At 55.9% G+C, this 20852-nt stretch overlaps 1 protein-coding gene across 5 annotated transcripts in view; it reads right to left on the minus strand.

Annotated features, from left to right (window-relative positions):
• The window catches only part of ZNF618 (zinc finger protein 618), a 171222-nt gene that overhangs the window by 57216 nt on the left and 93154 nt on the right, over nt 1-20852 (minus strand). For all 5 annotated transcript variants that reach the window (XM_062207711.1, XM_062207709.1, XM_062207713.1 and 2 more), the window contains exons 2-3: nt 20768-20811; nt 2873-3132 (exon numbers count right to left, since the gene is read on the minus strand). In XM_062207711.1, the coding sequence (XP_062063695.1) occupies nt 2873-3132; nt 20768-20811 (304 nt within the window). The remainder of the gene's footprint in view (nt 1-2872; nt 3133-20767; nt 20812-20852) is intronic.

Genomic DNA, 20852 nt, shown 5'->3' on the forward strand with positions numbered 1-20852 from the left:
AAAGCTTCCATTCTCACGTTGATTTGTTTTTCATGCCTTTCTTTCCCTGCGGTGTTGGGTCCAAGCCGACTTCCTCTGAGCCTGTACTTCAGCAGAAACCACAGCTGGAAATAGGAGGGCCCACCCCTGGGGGTGCCGGCGGAAGCCTCCACAAAGGCAGCAGAGTGCGCCCTGGCCTCGTGTTGCGTGTAAACTCCAGTATGGCAGCTCCCTGTGTGGCTGGGCTGTCGAAACCCTTTCCCTCCAGGGTGTGCCTGCAGACAGCAGACTGTTAGAAAGTCTCCCCAGACCCTGAAAGTGCCCAGGTTCTGGGGAAACAGCGCCTGAAGAAACCCCAGGGTCGGGTCTCCCTGTCCAGTTCTCAGGTGAGAAGACTGAGGCCCGATGAGGACCCGTGTCTTGGGACTTTTCCGTTTCTCAACTTTCTCCCTTGATCCACTTTTCATCTCTGGCACACTGGCTTGCTGGACTGGGCAAAAACCAGACAGCCCGACTGCTCCCTGCCCTCAGGAGGACCTCACACCACGGGTGCCACTACTACTGCCAGTAACAGCGCCTCGCTTACGGAGCACAGTGCTGGGCGCTTCGCACACGTCACCTTACTGAATCCACAAGTAACCCCTGGGGTCTGCGATATCCAGACAGGGCCAGTAACTGGCCCCAGGCAGCACAGCTGTTAAGGCAGATAGCCTGGATTCACCCCCCATCCTGGAAGTCAAGTTCATCTGTCTCCTGTGACACAGACCCCTCCACTCCGGCCTTGCCTCCTGACACTGCGAGGTGGCTAGAACAGGGACCCATCTCATTTCACAGCGAGGCCCAGGACCCGACCCACGGTGCAACAGCAGAGCAGGAAACTGGCCCCGGTGGCTGGCACAGGCAGTCGGCCCAGGAAGACTCCCAGCATTCCCCTGGCCTGGCTGCTCCAGGCTTTCCCACCAAATCCAGGCTGCTGGCTCCCCACCATGCGCTGGGCAGCTCCTGATGATGGACATGAGCGCTCCTGGGTCTACCGAGTGTTCACACACGCATGAAAGGGAGCCAGGATGTGTCCATGGTGGCCAGCCCAGTCCTTGCGTCGGGACCGAATGCTGGAGGAGGGAGGCCGGTGCAGGGCCCTGGAAAGGCTCCTTGTGTCACCCAGGATGGGGGCACAGCATGCATGCACCTGTTACACGTCCCCTTCTCCCCATTCTGCCCCCTGGGAGGGCAGCCACTTTCGGCCTCCTTAAGGTTGGCCGGGCCCTGTGACTAGCTCCGGCCAGTGACCGAGAGTGGACACCACACTCTGTTCCTGTAGCATGACCTCGCCCTGGCCTGACGGTTCGCTCCCCTTGCTGGGTACCGTAGGGAGGCAGAGGGGAGCAGGAGACCAATCAGGCAGGTCCTGGGCTCCCGATCCCATGGCAGGCACAGGCAGCGCCCCTCTAATCTAAAGTGACAGTAGGGACGTGGCCAAGTGAGGGGCAGGGCAGGAACAGACCGCTCTGACCACAGGAGAGTCAGGAAGGCTCCCAGGAGGAGGTGACACTGCTATTGGCCTTGAAGGATGGCAAAGATTTGGACAAAAGCCATTCCTGAGAGAGGAAACAGCATGAACAAAATACAGGGATTGCAGACTGCACCAGAGTGAAGGGTCCACGGGATCAGAAGAAAGGGGGTCAGAAGGCTCGGGTCACGGAAGGTCCTGGTGGCAGACCCTGCCCCTAGAGGGCGTCCCGAAGCTTGCAAGGAGGGGAGTGACATGGTCGGTGTTTTGTTTTGGCCATGGTGTACCGGCAGTGAGAGTAGGGGGCAGACACCAGTGGGCGGGAGTTGCAGAAACATGGCTGTGAGCAGGATGCTGCTCTGACGTGGGTGGGTGGGGCTGATGACAGCTCTCGCTCGCCGGGGGATGACAGCACAGGCCGATTCCCAGAGGCTGGGAAGAAAAGGCAATGGGGCTGGACCCTAAATCTGCAGGGACAGACACGGGGAGCCTCCCCCGGAGGGCCTGCCTGCCGCACACAGCACGTGTGCCAGGACGAGGGAGGTGTTTGCAAGTCAGGAGCAGGTGAGCCCGAGCTGGCCCCGGAGGGGCAGCACAAAGCAGGCAGGTGGCAACCCCTCCAGAGGGCCCAGATGAAATCGGGAGCCAGAGGCAGCCCGGGCAGGGGGCCTCAAAAGAATGCCGATCGAAATGTTTGTGTCTGGTTTCTGGAGGGTGCAGGCACCTGGCAAGCCTGAGCCCGGATCTGCACCGGCAGCCGCGGCTGTGGAAGCCGAGTAGCAGCAGACGCATGGGCCCAGGTGCCCCACCCGGACATGGCCCCAGCACCCGTGCTGTCGGTTCATCTCGACGAATGCTCCATACACACACTCCTGGTCCTGGGGGCACTGGAGTCTGTCGTGTGGGGGTATCCCAGGCTCACGCCAAAACCCAAGGAGAGAAATCTCTAAGAAGCTGCTATCCACAGAGGCTGAGCCATAGGAAGGCGCCAGTCCCTGGCCCCATCCTGGCCAGGCATTTTTTCTGAGCGGGACCTGCATTGGGAGCTGTCCCAATAGCTCCCTGAGCCAGGGAGGGAGAAAAGCCAAGTAGATGGGCATTGGGACACCCAGCCCTACGGACTGTGCTAATCCAACTGGAGCCCCGGGAGCCCCAGGCGTTAGGAATGCACTGGGCCTGTGGAAGCCTCCAGGCACCTGACTTCAACAAGGCTTTGATGGATGGGGAGGGTTTCACCACATCAGGCAGATAGAGGAGCCCTGCAGACGAGAACTGGAGAAGCGGAGCCAAGTCCTAGCTCTTTCCCTGAAAGCAGAGGGGAGCCACTGAAGGTTCTCTCCCCAGGAGCCCGGCCCCGCGGGTCGGTCGCACACGGCCACTCACCCAGGGTCTGCTGGTTGCGGACGCCGCCGATAACCACGCAGATCTCGGCGGGCACGTCGCCGGTCCCGTCCTTGCTGACCGCCTTCTTCTCCTCCTTGGCCTCGCCCTGCCAGATCACCTCCTGGATGTAGTCGTCGGGCAGCTCCGTCTTCACCTTCACCTCCGTCATCGTTCCCTGCTCGGCGCTGAGCGAGGCCTCGGCCGCCGCGGGCTCGGGGCCCTCCACCTTGCTGCTCTTCTGACTGCGCTTCAAGCGCTCCCTGGGGAAGAAGAGACTGTTCAGGGTGGACCCCGACCTGGGAGCCCACCAGCTCCCGGGCCCACAGACACGTGCAAGGCTGGGTGCAGCGAGCAGCAGCCCCCGAGCCCACCTGCTCAGCTTTTCTTGCTAAAAGAACTCTGGGCAGTTTGTAAACCACTGGGTTAGCACAGCTGCAACCCCGTCCGCTCCTATAGAGGGAGAGGCTGAGGTAGCAGGAGGCGCCCATGGGCACAGCTCCTGCACCTGCTGCTCATTCACCCTCATCTCAACTGCAGGGGCCAGAAACCTTCGCAAAAGGCTACCTCTGCAACTTCCGTGTGCACATAAGATTGGCTGGGGACGGACCAGCTGGCGGCACAGTGGGTTAAACCACTGCTTGTGCCTCTGGTCTCCCTTCTCAGGGCACGGGTTGGAGTCCCGACTGCTCGGCTTCCAATACAGCTCCCTGCTAATGTTCCTGGGAAGGCAGAGGAAGAAGGCCAAGTGCTTGGGCCCCTGTAGCCATGTGGGAGACCTAGTTGGTAATGCAGGTTCCTGGCATCACTCTGGCCCAGCCCTGGCCATTCGGGGAGTGACTTAGCGCATGGATAAGATATCTCTCAGTCACTCTGCCTTTCAAATAAATATTTTTTTTTAAAAACCGAACTGGCTGGGCTCTTGCGAATAAGCAGATTTGGGGTCAGTTAGCCGGTGGGGGTGGGGCCCGAGACGCTGCGTCTCTAGCAAGTCCCCGGGGAAGGCCAATGCCACTGGTTTCCTTTCCCACTATGAGCAGCAAGAGCGCCAAGTAGCTCGTGCTGCTCCCTTTGTTCCTTGGCAGAAGGGCTGCATAGCACATCCAAGCTCTTCCCTGCTGCTGTTTCACAGATGGGGAAGTGAGAATCCAAAAGGCTCCCGACGGAGCCGTCACGAAGCCAGCGCTTGGACAGCGCGCAGGAGAAAACACGCCCATGGTGACAAGGTCGTTACTGCAGGGAGCTGGGCGCTCGTGCCTGAGGGGCGGAGTGCTGTGGCACAGCAGGGGAAGCCACCACCTGTGACGCCAGCATCCTCTATCAGAGCGCCAGCTGCTCCACTTCTGATCCAGCTGCCTGCTCAGGTACCGGGAAGGCAGTGGATGATGACCCAAGCACCGGGGCTCCTGCCATCCATGTGAGAGACCCGGATGGAGTTCTGGGCTCCTGGCATAGCCAAGACTAAATAATGGCACTGGGGTGTGGTCCTCACCAGAACCCAACCAGGCTGGCGCCTCTGGCATCAGCCACTTACTCCCTGTGCGACCGGCACCAGCCACCTCACTTCTGAGCCTCAGTTTCCCCAATGTAACATGTTTGTCACACAGGTGTTGATCAACTAACACACAGAAGGCACTCAGCACAGTGCCTGGTCTACAATCACCCCATTACTGTTGGTACCAAGGACATGCTGTTAGAGTGGCTTCTGTACCTGGCGCCTAGTGACAGCGCCCCCTCGTGTGTCCACCACATCAGGGCCACCAGACACCGTGGGAGCATCTGTCCTTGTTTGCAGCAGGAAACCTCAAACCGATGACTGACAGCGGCAGAAATCACTGCCTTCATTTATTTAAGAAACACTTCGGGCAGACGCTTGGTCTAGGCGGTTAAGATGCCATGTTCCTTCCCGGAGTGCCTGGGTTCAAGTCCCAGCTCTGGCTCCCGATTCCAGAAATGTGGATGCTCAAGCAACTGAGCTTCTGCCACCCACACTGGAGACCTGCACTGAGTGCCAAGCTTGACTTTGGTCTGAACTGGTGCCCATAGAGGACGCCATCACTGCAGGCAGCAGCTTTAACTGCTACACCACAGCGCCGGCCCTTGTCACCACTCTTTTTTTTTTTTTTGACAGGCAGAGGGCAGTGAGAGAGAGAGACAGAGAGAAAGGTCTTCCTTTTCCATTGGTTCACCCCGCAATGGCCACTGCAGCCGGCGCACCGCGCTGATCCAAAGCCAGGAGCCAGGTGCTTTCTCCTGGTCTCCTATGCGGGTGCAGGGCCCAAGGACTTGGGCCATCCTCCACTGCACTCCCGGGCCACAGCAGAGAGCTGGACTGGAAGAGGAGCAACCAGGACAGAATCCGGTGCCCTGACTGGGACTAGAACCCGGTGTGCCGGCGCCACAGGTGGAGGATTAGCCAAGTGAGCTGCGGTGCCGGCCTTGTCACCACTCTTGACCCGCAGCACCCAGACCAGAGTCAAAACCAAGGTGCTCACAGGTGAGCAGGAAGCTGGGAAGTCCTGCAGCCCTTCTGGCTGCTACTGCCTCAACAGGGCATGAGTTATAGCCCCTGGGGAGAAGGCTGCAGGCTCAACATGGGGTAGAGAAGCCTTCAGGGCAGTGCAGCCCTTGGGAAGCCAGGAATGGCCAGTCTGAGGAGTCACAAGGGGCCAGCTGTGCTTCAGAGAGGGGCGACGCGCCTCCTGCCGGCAACGGAGGGGATGTGCGGGTGGGGAACTGCCCCTCACCGCAGCCCACCCCTCACTGGGGGCACTGGAGGAGGAGAGGCTGGCGATGCCACCAAGTGAGACGGAAGAGTACCGGGTTTAGAAGTGGGATCCCCCCAGATCATAGGTTCCTAGGCAAGGGATTTCACCCTTTGACCATTGGTATTCACATCCAGAGAGGCCGAGCAGTCCCTATGGGGCTGGCATTGTGATGCAGTACGTTAAGCTTCTACCTCAAACACCTGGCACCCCATATTAGAGAGCCAGTTCAAGCCCCAGGTGCTCTGCTTCTGATCCGGCTCCCTGCTATTGTGCCTGAGAAAGCAGTGGAAGAAGGCACACGTGCTGGGGCCCCTGCCACCCAAGAGAGAGACATGGATGGAGTTCCAGGCTCCTGGATTCAGCCTGGCTCTGCCATTGTGGCCATTTGGGGGAATGAACCAATGGTTGCAGAATCTCTCTCTATTTCTCCACATCTTTCTCTCTCCATCTCTCTACTTCTCTATCACTCTTGCCTTTCAAATAAATAAATAAATAGATCTTTTAAAATTTATTTTTTAAAGATTTATTTATCTATTTGAAAGAGTTACACAGAAAAGGAGAGGCAGATAGAGAGAGAGAGAGGCAGGGAGAGAGAGAGAGAAGTCTTCTATCCACTGGTTCACTCCCTAATCAGCCGCAACGGTCGGAGCTGCGCTGATTTGAAGCCAGGAGTCAGGAGCTTCCTCCAGGTCTCCTACGCAGGTGCAGGGGCCCAAGGACTTGGGCCATCTTCTGCTCCTTTCCCAGGCCATAGCAGAGAGCTGGATCAGAAGTGGAGAAGCCAGGACATGAATTGGTGCCCATATGGATGCTGGCACTGCAGGTGGCGGCTTTACCCACAGCACTGGCCCCTAAATAGATCTAAAAACCCGCACAGTCCCTGTGCCACAGTGCTGTGAAGCAGAATGAAGGGCACATCTGTAAAGGACCTTGACCAGTGGCTATCAGCGGTGCCAACTCTGACAGGGACAGGGAGGCGAGCGTGCAGGGGATGGGTCTTCCATGACTTAGATGGACAGGGGTTCAAACCCAGCCCCAGGCCGGCGCCGCGGCTCACTAGGCTAATCCTCCACCTGCGGCGCCGGCACCCCGTGTTCTAGTCCCGATCAGGGCGCCGGATTCTGTCCCAGCTGCTCCTCTTCCAGGCCAGCTCTCTGCTGTGGCCTGGGAGTGCAGTGGAGGATGGTCCAAGTGCTTGGGCTCTGCACTCGCATGGGAGACCAGGAGAAGCACCTGGCTCCTGGCTTCGGATCAGCTCAGTGCCGGCCGTAGTGGCCATTTGGGGGGTGAACCAACGGAGGGAAGATCTTTCTCTCTGTCTCTCTCTCTCTCTCACTGTCTAACTCTGCCTGTGAAAAAATAAAAATAAAAAAAAATAAAAAAACAAACCCAGCCCCGCAGCTGTCGGCTGGCAGGGCACAGGCCCATGAAGGAGCTACTTGTAGAGCAGAGCAGAGATCTTGCCGATGCAGACTTGGGGGAAACCCCATCCAGCGACTGCCAACGTCCTGACACCGGCCTGAGCCCTGGAGGGTATGCAACCAGCCCACCCGAACCACGGCCGAGTCCCTTCCTGCTCTCAGGGCACGCACCAGCACCATGACATCCTGGTGGAGGCGGGGGGCTACAGTCAGGCTGGGCATTCCATCACCTGCCCATGGCACACCACACAACCGTGGGCAACAGACTCCCCCCCCACACACACACACAACCCGCTTTAGTAGTCGTGCCTGCTGCAAGAACACCCGTAAGGAGCCCAGCCAGGAGCTGGCACAGAGTGCACTGCACAGAGCACCTGCCACGGTGAGGACAACGGCCCACGAAGCTATCCTCACCTCTGGGAAGCCTCCCCTGACTGCTGGAGTCAGAGCCAGCCACCTGACTGCCACACTGACCTCGTGCAGGTGACTCTCCCAGCTGCCCTCCCATTGCATACTAATGAGTCCACTGGGGCGGGGCTTTCCGGTCACCTCCCTGACCTCCCACTCCAGCTTCTAGCTCACTGCTTTATTTCCTTCAAAGTCCTGGCTGCTATCTGCAAACGTCTTCTCCATTTACGACTCACCAAACTGTCAGAGGCCCTCTCCACAGGCACCAGGCTTTCAGCAAAGCCAGGACTCGAACTCACATCTCTCAACTCCCTAATCCATTGTCGCTTTTCCTTGAATGACCAGCCCAGGTCACCTGGAGGGCCTTCTATTCCTGGAGCTGGGGAGCAGGGGAATGACTTCTCCCACAGGAAGGCAGCTGCTCTTTCTTAGCTTCCCCTCCATCCCAAACAAACCAGGGCCCCTTGGGGCTGGCACTGTGGCATAGTGGGTAAAGCCGCCACCTTCAGTGCTGGCATCCCATATGGGCACTGGTTCAAGTCCTGGGTGTTCCACTTCTGATCCAGCTCCCTGCTTATGTGCCTGGGAAAACAGTACAAGATGGCCCAAGTCCTTGGGCCCCTGCACCCACATGGGAGACCCGGAAGAAGCTTCTGGCTCTTGGCTTTGGATCAACGCAGCTCCGGTCATTGCAGAGTGAACCAGCAGATCAAAGACCTCTCTCTCTGCCTCTCATTCTCTCTCTGTGTAACTCTTTCAAATAAATAAATAAATATGTCTTAAAAGGGGGGGGGGGGGCTGAGCCTGGAGATACAGCTACAGCTGTGTGACCAGCCCGGCTCCTGACTTAGTCACTGAAGACGGGAGCCACACTCTCCCGCCCACGGGCATGACAGCACACCACCCCCCACGTCCTCGCTGCACCAAGGACGTGGGTGACTTCTTCCTCCCACCCCTGCACCGCCCCGACTTCGGCACTCTAGATTTACAAGCCCAAATGTTGCTCTTCTCGAATGCTCTGCATTTAATTAGGTGTCCTAGTAACAATGGAATCACAGAAGTACTTATATCACTTTGAATTAGTGGTGCAGCTCCTTCTAACTTCCTTAAAATTTTTTTTCATATATCATTTTTTAAAATAGAGCTCATTATTTTAATTATATCCATTTAAATGTACAGTGGAGCCCTTGGATATTCTCAGCACGAATCATTAGGTATATTAGTGAAAAAGCACTCGGAATCTATCTCCACGCTGACACTTCATAATCTATTCTATTTGTGTCGCTGTAAAATAGATTTATATATAGATAACGACAAAATAGTTGCTCAAGATATGCTATGAATTTTATATTTAACCCAAGTCACACTTCAACATAAAATCCAAAGTCGGGCACTAAAAGGATATTTTTCCCTAAGTACTTGCTATCTGTGGTCACTGGTTATTTTCTGCACTAGGACAGCAGCCCCAGTGGGACCCAGCCAGGAGGTCCCCGAGAGCCCTCGCCTCTCTCCAAGGCAGTGGTTCTCAAAGTGTGTTCCTTTAAGGGATGGGGGTTCCTGAGCAGTGGGCTCAGGCCAGACAAGGAGGATGCTCGTGGGTAGGGCTCTAAGACCCCAGCTCCCTGCAGCACCAATCAGCACAGGTTTGCTCTACACCTGACATATAGACATCCGGGCTTCTTTTGGCCTGTAGTGGGGGGAATGGTGGTCCCCCAACGATATGCCTACACCCTCACCCCTAGAATCTGTGACCATGACCTTATTCAGAGGCAGGGTCTTTGCCGTTCTCCTCGGGCCTCAGTTTCTCTATCTGTGCAATAAATGACGCCGCAGTCTGAGACACAGGCCCAATCCCTTCCTCACTTGGCGCTGAGCTCGCATGAAGATCTCCCAACCTTCGGGTCACTCCCATGTCTTTTGCTGAGTCTTCTTTATCTCCTTACTCCTTTCGTGTGGACGCAGCCGCAAGCATCTCTTCTAGAAGCTCTTGCATCTCGGCCCACAATCACTCCCTACGGACGTGTGCTTTTAACTGTGAATTCTGTGATGGTGAATCCTCGGGTCTCCCCCCGGAGCTCCAGACCGGAACAGCCACTCCCCTGCTTGTCATCTTCACCCGATGCCCAACAGGTGCCTTCCCTCAGCACAGGAAGCCATTCTGCCTGCTGGCCCGGCACTCGTCCCACGAATCGCTATGGTCTTCACACAGCTCTAACCCAGACTTCTCTGCTTCCGCATTAGCAATTCCAGCTCCTCACACCCAGTCCAGAACCATCCCCAAGTCCTCTGTCTCCCTCACTCCCCACCAGTGAAACACACTGTCCCATTAACTCCAGCTGCAGCACGCATCTAGAACTGACCACGTCTTTCCACTCCACAGCCACCTGTTCAAGCCACTTTTCCCCCTGCTCCTCACCAGCATCTCACAACCAGTCCCCCTTCCACTCTTATCCACTGCCCCAAGATCTGAATTTGACGTGACAGCCAGAGCAGGCCTGTTACTCTAAGCCAAATCATGGCACCCCTGGGCTCAAAAACTCATTTATGGATCTTCAGTATTTACCCAGAGAACACAGGAAAAACGGTCTTCAAAAATTCACGGAAAATGTGCATCAGGAAAAAACTAGGTGTAGTCTCTAAAAAACGTCTGCACAAAAATAAACTTATTTTTTAATTGCATTTCCCATAAATGTTTTCACGCCCCCTTGTACCCTGTTCTCCTTTTTTAGGTCCACTTGCTGGTCTGTTTCTTTAATCAGAATGTGAGCCGCCCAGGGGATGGGACTTGGTCTCCCGGCTCCCTGCTCTCAGAGCAGTGGGCTGATGCGTGGCCCATGATCCCGGAGAGTCTGGGACGAGCTCAGGGAAGGTCAATGGCAGCACGGCCTGAGGCACCTGCAGCTTCTGATTCTGGGGAGTCTTTTCTCCACCCAATCCATCACCATCGCTGTCAACGGCCTCCCTACTCCAGTGAACATTCAGAACCCAACAGAGTCCCGTCTGGTTCACAGGGGCCTCGGCATGGCATAGGCTGTGTGAGTGAAGTGCCCCACCTTCATCCTTTCCCACCAAGACTTTCAAGTCCTAACCCACTCTCCCTGCTTTCTAAAATGCCAACACGGGATGGGGGAACCTGGTGCCCCAGCTGATGACTTGGCCCCTGAACTCATGCAGTTTAGTTCCCAAAGATTTAAGAGAATGGTTCTAAGAGGGAGGCGACATCTCCAATGATGGTGCTTAGAAGATATCAATCACATTAGGTCATCAGGATGGCGCCGCCACGATCCAACCCCGCTGGCTGTCAGGAGAGGCACACGCGCGCTCCCTGTCTCAGTGCCGTGCGATGCTCTGTGGCGCCTTGGGACTCTGCCAGCAGGGAGCCCACGCCAAATGAGGCGACTCGACCTGCATCTCTAGAACCATGTGCCAAAAACAGCTGCTTGCTTTGGAAAGCCAGGCTGCCTCCGGTGTCTTATCATAGCGACGAGAGGTGGACTGTCATGCCCCCTCGGCAATCTTCTCTCGAGGACACAGTCTTCATGCTCAGCATCAGCACAGACTCGGGCCCTCAGGGCACAGGTGGCTGTCCCCTCTAGCATCGGGGAGCCTGTATTCTCAACCCCGTGGTTCTGGAAACAATCCCCTCTGCTTGTTCCGGGCCCCGGGCCCACACTCCCAATCTGCCCTCTGATGGATTCCAGGGGCTTCTAGGAGGCACCCAGGAGCAAGGACTTGCACTAACTGCTGAAGAACACCCATGGAAGACAACCAGGCCCACATACACTGGCACGCAGACTGGAAGTGATGCTGAAGGTGACGCAACAATAATGAGAATGGCACCAAGGACAAGGAGAGCGAAGACTCGCGTGGCTGCGATGTATCCAGTGTGCACGACTTGCCCGGTGCACACCGTCTCAGTGCTACACACAATACCTTCTACAGGAGGCACTGGGGTTTACACAAACCAGAATCAAGGGTCAGAGGCACAGAGCAACTTTCTCCTGGTCTCACAGCTTCCTATGACAGAAGCAGGATTCTACCAGGTCTGCGCGACCCAAGTCTGGGTTTTTACCATATGGAAATGTGTCTTCTCCCTTCTCCAGCGAAGAGAGAATAATAAATACACCTGTTGAATGAACAAATAAAGGACTGAACGGCCGGCCAGCAGCTCGAAGAAATGGAGAAGCACTCCCTGCTCTCCTGCTGGATCCAGACAGAACTGGGCATATGCTGAACGCGTAACACGACACAGCCACGAAACCTAAGACGGGGGGCTCCGTCTCTCCCCAGAGGAGAAGTGCTCCCTCCAATTGACCTCGAAATCTTCCTGGCGTGGCCTCAATGGCTGCTGTGTTTAGATGCGTCCCTTGAAGCACAGTGTCCGTTTCCAGGGACAAGGACAACGACCACAACGGGGGAACGGTCGCAGCTTCCCCATGAGCCGGGGAAGGCCGAGGGAGAGGGAGAAGCCAGGAGCGACATCGTTGGGCCCTGAACGTCAAGAGTGAGGCCTGCCTATGCTTCCTGTGTCTCCAGGGCTTTCAAACCCTCACTGTACCACCTGTTCCTTAATAACCCTCCAAATTCTCTGCACTTCCATTTGTGTCATGTATCCCTGATATATTTTAACAAACAGTCAAATCGAAAAGAATGAGATTAATAGATGAAAACTATTAACCTATTAAACAACTCTTAACAGTCTAGAAATCCAAGATAACATGTAATGCATACATGTATCATTAGTTTGAGATAAACTTGTAGGCACTTAGTTTTTTCTTTTCCAATGTATGGTGCCAGCCAGCCACAACACTGCGTAACACTGCACCTCGGCGGGGGCAGAGTTAAGATGGGAACGCTGAGGGCCAGTTCCTGGTTCACTGACGCCTAAAGTGGGGAGGGGGAGAGCAAGAGCCTAGGGCAACCCCAACTGGCCACAAACTCCAACAGCTACGTCTCGCAGGCAGAGGCTTCCTGCAGGGAGCTGGAACCTTCGCTTGCAGGTGTCAGGGCACGTGGGAGGCTGGACTGGGTCATTAAAAAGAATTACTGTCAACAGCATTTTCAAAACACGCTACTGCCATTTTCCAATGAGTCTGGCTGTGGCGTCGTTTGGGACTGGTAGCGACAGGTGCTCCCACAGCTCAGGAACTACCCCCCCCCAACCCAGGACGCCTCATCCAGGCAGCGTCGCCTCAACGGGTAGGTGGGAACAGAGGGCAGCAAGGGGCCCACGCCTGCTCTACCTTCCGGAGGGCAGGCAGCTGGTCCAAGGAAGGGTGAGGCCATCCCTACACTCCCATGCTGGACACATAAACACGGATAAACACTGCCCCTGTCCTCTGCGCTCATCACCTGCGCAGGCTGTGACGCATCAGCCACCCCCTTCCCTCACTGTCTGATGGCCCTGCCCTCTGGCCACTTCCTCCATCACCAGCAGCTGATGGCCCAGTCACTGCTAAGGTCTCATTCCCCCTCCTGCCATGGTGGCCTCCCTGCACCCTCCAGCCACCAGCCCTTAAGACTAGCAGGTGACAGACAGGGGCCTGTGCCCATCCAGCTGTGTCCACAGCACTCTGCGGGGAAAAGCCAGCCCTCTGGCTCGCTGCTGGTGGCACACAAGAACCCGACTCTATGGCAGGCGCTGTGGCTTAACAGGCTAATCCTCCGCCTTGCGGCGCCGGCACACTGGGTTCTAGTCCCGGTTGGGGTGCCGGATTCTATCCCGGTTGCCCCTCTTCCCGGCCAGCTCTCTGCTATGGCCCGGGAAGGCAGTGGAAGATGGCCCAAGTCCTTGGGCCCTGCACCCGCATGGGAGACCGGGGGAAGCACTTGGCTCCTGGCTTCGGATCAGCGAGATGCGCCAGCTGCAGCGGCCATTGGAGGGTGAACCAACGGCAAAAAGGAAGACCTTTCTCTCTGTCTCTCTCTCTCACTATCCACTCTGCCTGTCAAAAAAGAAAAAAAAAAAAAAGAACCCGACTCCGCTAAACACATGGTCCAGTTCTCACAAGGCACTTGGGGAAGACAACTGGAGGCTCCCAGCCCTGCCTGCACCGCCCTGTGCTCAGAGGTCTGCTAGCACCCAGCAGGGGCCACACACAGGGTGAGCAGCCCTTTTGGAAACGCCTGGGACCAGAAGGCTGTCAGGTTTCAGTTGTTTTTTTTTTTCTTCAGATTTTGGAATAACTGCATATACACAATGAGACATTTTGGGAATGGGACCCACGTCTACAGAACGAAATTCATATGCATCTACACACACAGCCACAGGTAATTTTTTACACTATTTTTACTAATTTTATGCATGAAACAAAATTTCATGGCGTGGAATTTGCCACTCATGGTGTTACGTTGGTATCCATAAAGTTTCCGATGTGGAGCCGTTCAGATTTCTGGGCTAGGGAGTGCTCCACCTGCACGTGGCAAGGACTCCATAAATGTTCCCTCCCTTCTCATCCCAATGGGGCACTCGCCAGAGAAAACGTGACCTCCGGTCAAGCTATGAGGAAGACCCACTTCCAGGCCATTCATGGAAAACCATGAACAAAAGCAGAAGATGACTGATCAGGCCTAGGAACGCAGCAGCAGTGGTGGGTGCGGCGAGGGAGGGAGGACAGGGGACGGGGCGGCTGGGCCCCTGCACGAGGGACAGGCGGCAGTGACCAGCAAGGTGGACTTGGAGGAGGGAGCTCAGCCAGGGGTGAGCAGTTTCTCTTCACTGATCAGGGTGCTGAGGTCGTGGGAAGTCCTGGGCTTCTCCAACCAGGGGCCATGAAGCGCCTCCCAGTGATGTCCCAGGCCAGCGCCTCTGGGACAGGGCCAGATGCCTGGGAGTGCTCTGGACCAACGACCACAGGTACATCGGCAGCGCTTTGCTCTAGGAGCACACGTGGGACACTCCTGCTGGGCGGAAGGAGCAGAGAGCTTCCCTGGAAGACCCCCATGACCACCCCAAACTCTAGCGCCCTCTGCCAAAAGTGACCTCCAGACTGTGACGGACGTGAGCTGTGGTTTGCGTTTCTGCAGCAGTGTCCAGGGGGCACGGCAAAGGCTGGGGGTGAACCATGCACAATCTGCTCTATGTACAGGGTCAGGTGGACAACAAGCGCATTCTAGGAATCGTGTCTGTCTGAGCTCCACTCGTGGACACAACGCTAAGCTTGGGAGGGGTCTCCTGATCCCCAGTAATTCATGCCGTGCACTGACCAGCTCTGACCAACCCCATGAATTTGATGTCAATGAAATTCATGGGCTTAGGGCTGCTCTTGTTCTCCTACCGAAAACCGCAATGTTAACCTAGAGGATGCTACTTAGAGAATAATTACGGAGCTGCCCACTGCTGCCACCAGATTAAATGGCCCACTGGTGACAAACCTCGAGGTGACGACTCAGCTGGATCCAACGCCATTTTACCACTCGGGTAGCCTTAGACAAATCCTCTCCTCAGTTCCCACCAAAACAGAGAGAAACCAGCCACTCACTCAGAGGCCTGCTGAGATGATCCACAAGGTACAGGCGACACAGCCAGGCCATCAGGGTAGGTGCCCACCAGACACAGGCTCCATCCCCACCTCCCGCCCTCTTTCCAATGCTCAGGCTCCGTTAACTGCTCCTAGGAACTGGAACCCAACACCGTGGGGATATAAAGAAACGCTTAGCGAACACCTGCTATGGGACTATGGATTATCACACTTGATCCTCACGGACAACACTACAGATGTGCTAATATTCCCACTGTGCAAACGAGGAAACAAAGACGGGTCGGGAAACTAGCCCCAGTCAGGCAGCCAGGCAACGGATCTGAACCCAGCTGCCTGGGCGCTCCGCACTCTGGACTAAGCTGCTGGACCCTCGGCAAGGCCAGGGAGAAGCTGAGGAAGACGCCCAGCACGCAGGGCAAGGGAGAAGGGCAGCTCAGGGAACGGGGGCGGGGCGTCTGTCCTAGGACCAGCGGGAGGCTGCATGTTTTGGATGTAGCATGTACTCCTTTGCTGAAAGGGAGTCAGCTCTGCAGAAACCCACCTCGAAGGCTGTTTACAGGGTCCCACCGTCCTGAGCCCTCGCCATATCACAGTAACGTCTTGCCCTGCTGCCTAGTCTGCGGGCTGCCAGAATGATCCTTTTAAAACCAAATCACATTGTGCCACTTCCCTGATGTGCCACTTCCTGATCTCGCATGGGTCAGGAAGTCCTGAGGACTATCTTTGAGGGCTCTCCGTGCTGCTGCTCCAATGCAATGGACACACTCTGGCCCCAGGACCCTTGCACCTGTTGTTCTCTCTGCCTGAAACACCCTTCCCCCAAATGACTGCTTGGCTCAGTCCCTCAGCGCCTTTGGGTGCTTCCTCTAGGGTCACCTTCCTAGCAATGCCTTTCGTGACCACCCAAATCGCAATGCCCTCTCCAGCGCTCCTCATCTCTCTATTCCCCCCACCCCCACCCACTGGCGCTTGTGAGCCATGCGACAAGCACAGACTTTGTGTGTTGATTACATCTGCTCCATTCTCAGCAGACTCTCAGCAGGCCGTGGTGGTGTGCTGCTCCCTGGTGCTGCTCCAGCACCTGACACAGTGCCCGACGCACAGTAGGCACTCGGTAAGTATTTGTGGAATGAATGGCCGAGACTTGCCTTTCTTCTCTTTCTCTCCATCTACAAGATCCTGTTCCCTCTTAGGCCACGGACAAACGAGTTCCTGAACTGCTTCTATTCCCAGCTTCCTTATCGTCACCATCAGCGGGTTGGACCAGGTTATCTACAGAATCCTTCCAGCTCTGCACAAACTCCCAGCTGACCAAGGAGAAAAAGCACAGCTCTTCACTGCCACAGGCCCGTGACGGCACTTACTTGATTATGATAAAGGCTGCATTTCCTTTAGAATTTTCCACAGCGAAGGCCCCGCAGCCCCACGCCCGTCAGCGCGAGCGAGGCTTGGCTGCGGTCGTGTCTGTGATTTGCGACCTGCACGCCAGGGCCGCGTTAACCTTGAGTGCCGGGATCACTGGTCTTGTTAAATCGACCCAGGTTGGGTTACAGGGAAGTAAACCAAACCACATTCGGGTGTTTCTTAGGTTCAGCAACACCACCTCTCCTCGTCCCCCTCAATTGAACACTAATTCCTGAGCAGCCCGTGCTGTTGGTTTTGGGGTTTAGCCAGAGGCCCTCTGGAGAAATAACGAAACTATGCGTTCCAGGCCAAGAGGAAGGCGCTGGATGAAAGCAGACCCTGGTGTAATAAGAGCGCAGGCTGTGCAACCGCTGGGAGCAGCGGCCTGTGTGCGAGGGTTGGAGGTCCTTCAAGGTCATTCCCATCTGAGCCCGTCCAGGCTCATTCTGGCCTTGGAGAGTGTTAGAGGAGTTTCTCTTCTCCACCTGAAATAGAGAAGGAGGGAGCTCTGCGGATCCACAAAGTGTCTGACTGTCAGAAACCCCCTGGCCAGGGTCAAGTTCACTGGTCAGCCAAGGCCACCCACCACGACGGTGCTCCTGGCGTGGGACACATCATCCACCTCTCGAGCTGAACTTCAAGCCATCACGTTACAGTGTACGTGAGGGCACTTGAAAAGTTCCAGGACAAATGGAATTACAAGGTAAGTTTTAAGAGTTGGAGTCCCAGCTCCGGCTCCCAACTCCAGCTTGCTGCTAATGCAAGGCTGTGGTGACGGCTCAAGGAATCGGATTCCTGTCTCCCACATGGGCTGGGCTGAGTTCCCAGCTTTGGTCCGGGTCTGGCCTGGGGCCATTCAGGGAAAGAACCGGTAGATAGGATCTCTCTCTCTCTGCTTCTTTTTTTTTTTTTTTAATTTTTTTTATTTTTTTACAGGCAGAGTGGATAGTGAGAGAGAGACAGAGAAAGGTCTTCCTTTTTGCCGTTGGTTCACCCTCCAATGGCCGCTGCGGCCGGCGCATCTCGCTGATCCGAAGCCAGGAGCCAAGTGCTTCTCCTGGTCTCCCATGCGGGTGCAGGGCCCAAGCACTTGGGCCATCCTCCACTGCCTTCCCGGGCCATAGCAGAGAGCTGGCTGGGAAGAGGGGCAACCAGGATAGAATCCGGCGCCCCGACCGGGACTAGAACCCGGTGTGCCGGCGCCGCAAGGCGGAGGATTAGCCTGTTAAGCCATGGCGCCAGCCTCTCTCTGCTTCTTAAATAAAAGATTTTAAAGTTTATTTTGGTGTAAAAATTTGAAATCTAAGCAGGCAAGTTTCAAAAACTTAATGAAAAAAATGTGTTTTATGGAAAAGCTGTGCATCGATTTCCAAATTCTCTTACACCAAACTAAACCTAGCTTTTAAGTCCATTTCCATCCATGTTTCAGAGTGCCCTCGTGGTGTGTGGATTTTCCAAGGATGCTATTAGCTTTCATCCCAGAACCCAGACACCCACCCATGAGCTCCTCGGAGCTCCTACCTGCTTCGTGACAGGCCCCAGCCCACACAGCCAGGGGACACCTCACAGTAAGTCGGTGAAGCATGACATGGGGGGCCGGTGAAGCCCGCAGGCTTGGGTGGGCCTGGGGCTCCGCTCTTCCTTCCACTCAGGCAGCCCCAGGCCCACGAACCTCTGTGTATCAGCTCCCTCATCTGTAAAGTGGGAATAATGAGTGCCTTTGCCATTGTGAGTCCACGTGACTAATTAATTAATAGCTGTAAATAATAAATTAAAAGCTGTATTAATAAATTAATAGCTGTAAATCACTCACTCAGTAGTCAGTGTTACTTGAAATCTTGTCTTTACACCACACGTCACACACGGCTCCAAGGTGTGGGCTGGCCCTTGCAGGCATGTGATCTGATGTGTGGGCATGTGGGTGTCTGATCTGATGTCACGGTGACAACAGGGGGCCCCGCCACTGAGCATATGTGACACAGAGCAAGGCTAGTCAAGGGGACCAGATACAAGTTCATGGAAAATGGGATTAAACAGTATGGTTATCTTGCTGCAAAGAATTTCAAAAAGCATGCAGTTTTTTTCATGATCCACATTTTCCATGAACCTTCTAAAGACCGACTGTAAATGCACACATGCCATTCTCTTCCTCCCCTGACCCGGCAGGCATCTCTAATCAATCTCAGCACTCTTCTCCCACCAACTGCAGCCTGGGGCTGATAATGCACAACTCAGAGCTATGGGAACTAACACTGCGGCTCTCTGGCTACGATCACCAGGGAAACTGGTGTGGGAGAGAGGCCTGCACCAGAGCAGGCAGGACCACAACCCCCTGAGAAGGATGAGGGGTGGGCGGGGTTTGTCTCTGTTCAGTGCTGGGTCTACCACCGCAGGTGCTCAACACATGTGGCAAGGACCCAGCAGAGGCTGGCTGGACCCTAGCTTGAGCACAGTGTGGCTGAGCAGAGGAAGCCGGGCTCTGGCAGGTTCAAGGTCACTCACGCATCACAAGACTATGAGCAGGCCTTTTCTCCTACAGCCCCCAGTCACCCGCTGGGTATAACGAGAGGGTGGACTAGACACACACCAGGCCCCTCCAGTTCCCACTTCCTGATACAAGAAGCCTTTCCAGGCACCACCAGTGCAGGTTCTGACCCTCCAGTGTGGCCACACCTTCCCCCTTTTCATGTGGAACCACCACCCTATAAATGGTGACCAGGGGCTCACGTGGGCTCGGGTTCCCAGCAATACCCCCCCGCCATGACAGGTGCAGTCCCTGCCCCATGGAGCTGGCACTGGAGGAGGGACAGAAAAAGGGTACACAAATGAATGGGACAACTGCGGGTGTAGACAGGCTACAGAGGCCACAGGCCAGGGCACTGGGGACTTTGGACAGGGAGATTGGGGAGTGCTGCTCTGAGTAGAAGGCTGAATGGAGACGAGAGAGACGGAGGAGGACTCGGCTCAAGGCAAGAGCATTTGCCACAGGGCCAGCACCATGGCTCACTTGGTTAATCCTCCTCCTGTGGCGCTGGCATCCCATGTGGGCACCAGGTTCTAGTCCCGGCTGCTCCTCTTCCAGTCCAGCTCTCTGCTTTGGCCTGGGAAGGCAGTGGAGGATAGCCCAAGTGCTTGGGCCCTGCACCTGCATGGGAGACCAGAAGGAAGCACCTGGCTCCTGGCTTCATATCGGTAGCAGCCATTTGGGGGGTGAACCAACGGAAAAGGAAGACCTTTCTCTCTGAGAGAGGCCATGCTGAGCCGAGGGCAGGGCCGGGACCTCCAGCCTGGTCTCCAGGCCTCTTTACCCACTTCCAATCCACCCCACAAGCAGGTGCCAGGGCGATGTTCCTGAACCCTGCTCCGCTTACAGACTGCAGCAGCTCTCCAGGAGATCGCACGGACACCTGCTCAGTGGACTCACTTCCATACAAGGGTTCCCCGGCCAAGTGAGTGCAAGAAACAGAGCACTCTCCCCCCCTCCCCGGCCCTGACCCGCAGGGGCTCCCTAGCTTGCACACTAATATGTGAAAGGCTCTGAGAAGTGCCACAGCAAAGAAACCTCTTTGACTTGGCTTAACCTGCTGTCTTCTGAATTTATTTGGCTACACAAAGAACACATTTTTCCCACCAAAAAAAAAAAAAAATCAACATTTTTAAGGACCAGAGTTCCACAGGCAAAAGGGCAGGTCCTTCTGCTTGGCTTCACACTCCAACCCTCAACTCCAGGAGGGGACCCTAAAGCCTGGTCCACAGTCTGTCTGTCTCCTGCCTTCCTCCTGCGTCCAGTGCCCCAAACAAATGTCCTGTGGCCACCCCAGCCCTGCTCTATCCAACAGAACCATGGCAGCATGGGAGCCAATGTTCACCAAGCACCTACCTGTGTCACCTGGGGTGACCTCCATGCCTCCACAGCCTGGGCCTGCCTGAGATTGCTCTTCCTTCTTTGTAGAAATAGCTCAGCTCGCCTTCCGGGACCTCCCCTCCCCACATCGCCTGCTGGTTTCAAAGGCGAGGACAAACTCAGGGTCTGGCTCATCAGGGTGCTCCATCCTCCTTGCCTGGGGAGTGACTGGTTCACAGGGATGAACACTCAAAGTGCATGGGCCAACCAATTCCATAGTGGGATGCAGCTGGCTGGGGTCCAGAGCCCAACAGCTGGGCTGGGCCGCAAGCCCAGGAGTTGGGCTTCACCTCTGAGTGCTCTCCAACATGAGTGGCCCCTGGCCTGCTCAGGAACTGGTCCTCATCCTTGGATCACTGTCACAGGCACCTGCCTAAGGCCTCCCATCCATTCTGGGTGTGGTGACTCCTCAGCAAAGAGCTGGCCTGCCCTGTCCCTCCCTTCCCCAGGGAGAAGGGGTGGGGGAGCAGGTGCAGGTGGGGGGCGGGGGAGGGGACGGGAGGGGACTGTACCTGCTCGCGGTACTTTTCCTTCCGGCCGCACTGGCTCCGTCAGCCTGCAAAGGAAACCCGAACACATCAGCCAAGGGGACGACAC

The sequence above is a fragment of the Lepus europaeus genome, chromosome 12 (assembly GCF_033115175.1).
Source record: "Lepus europaeus isolate LE1 chromosome 12, mLepTim1.pri, whole genome shotgun sequence".
NCBI classification, from domain to species: domain Eukaryota; kingdom Metazoa; phylum Chordata; class Mammalia; order Lagomorpha; family Leporidae; genus Lepus; species Lepus europaeus.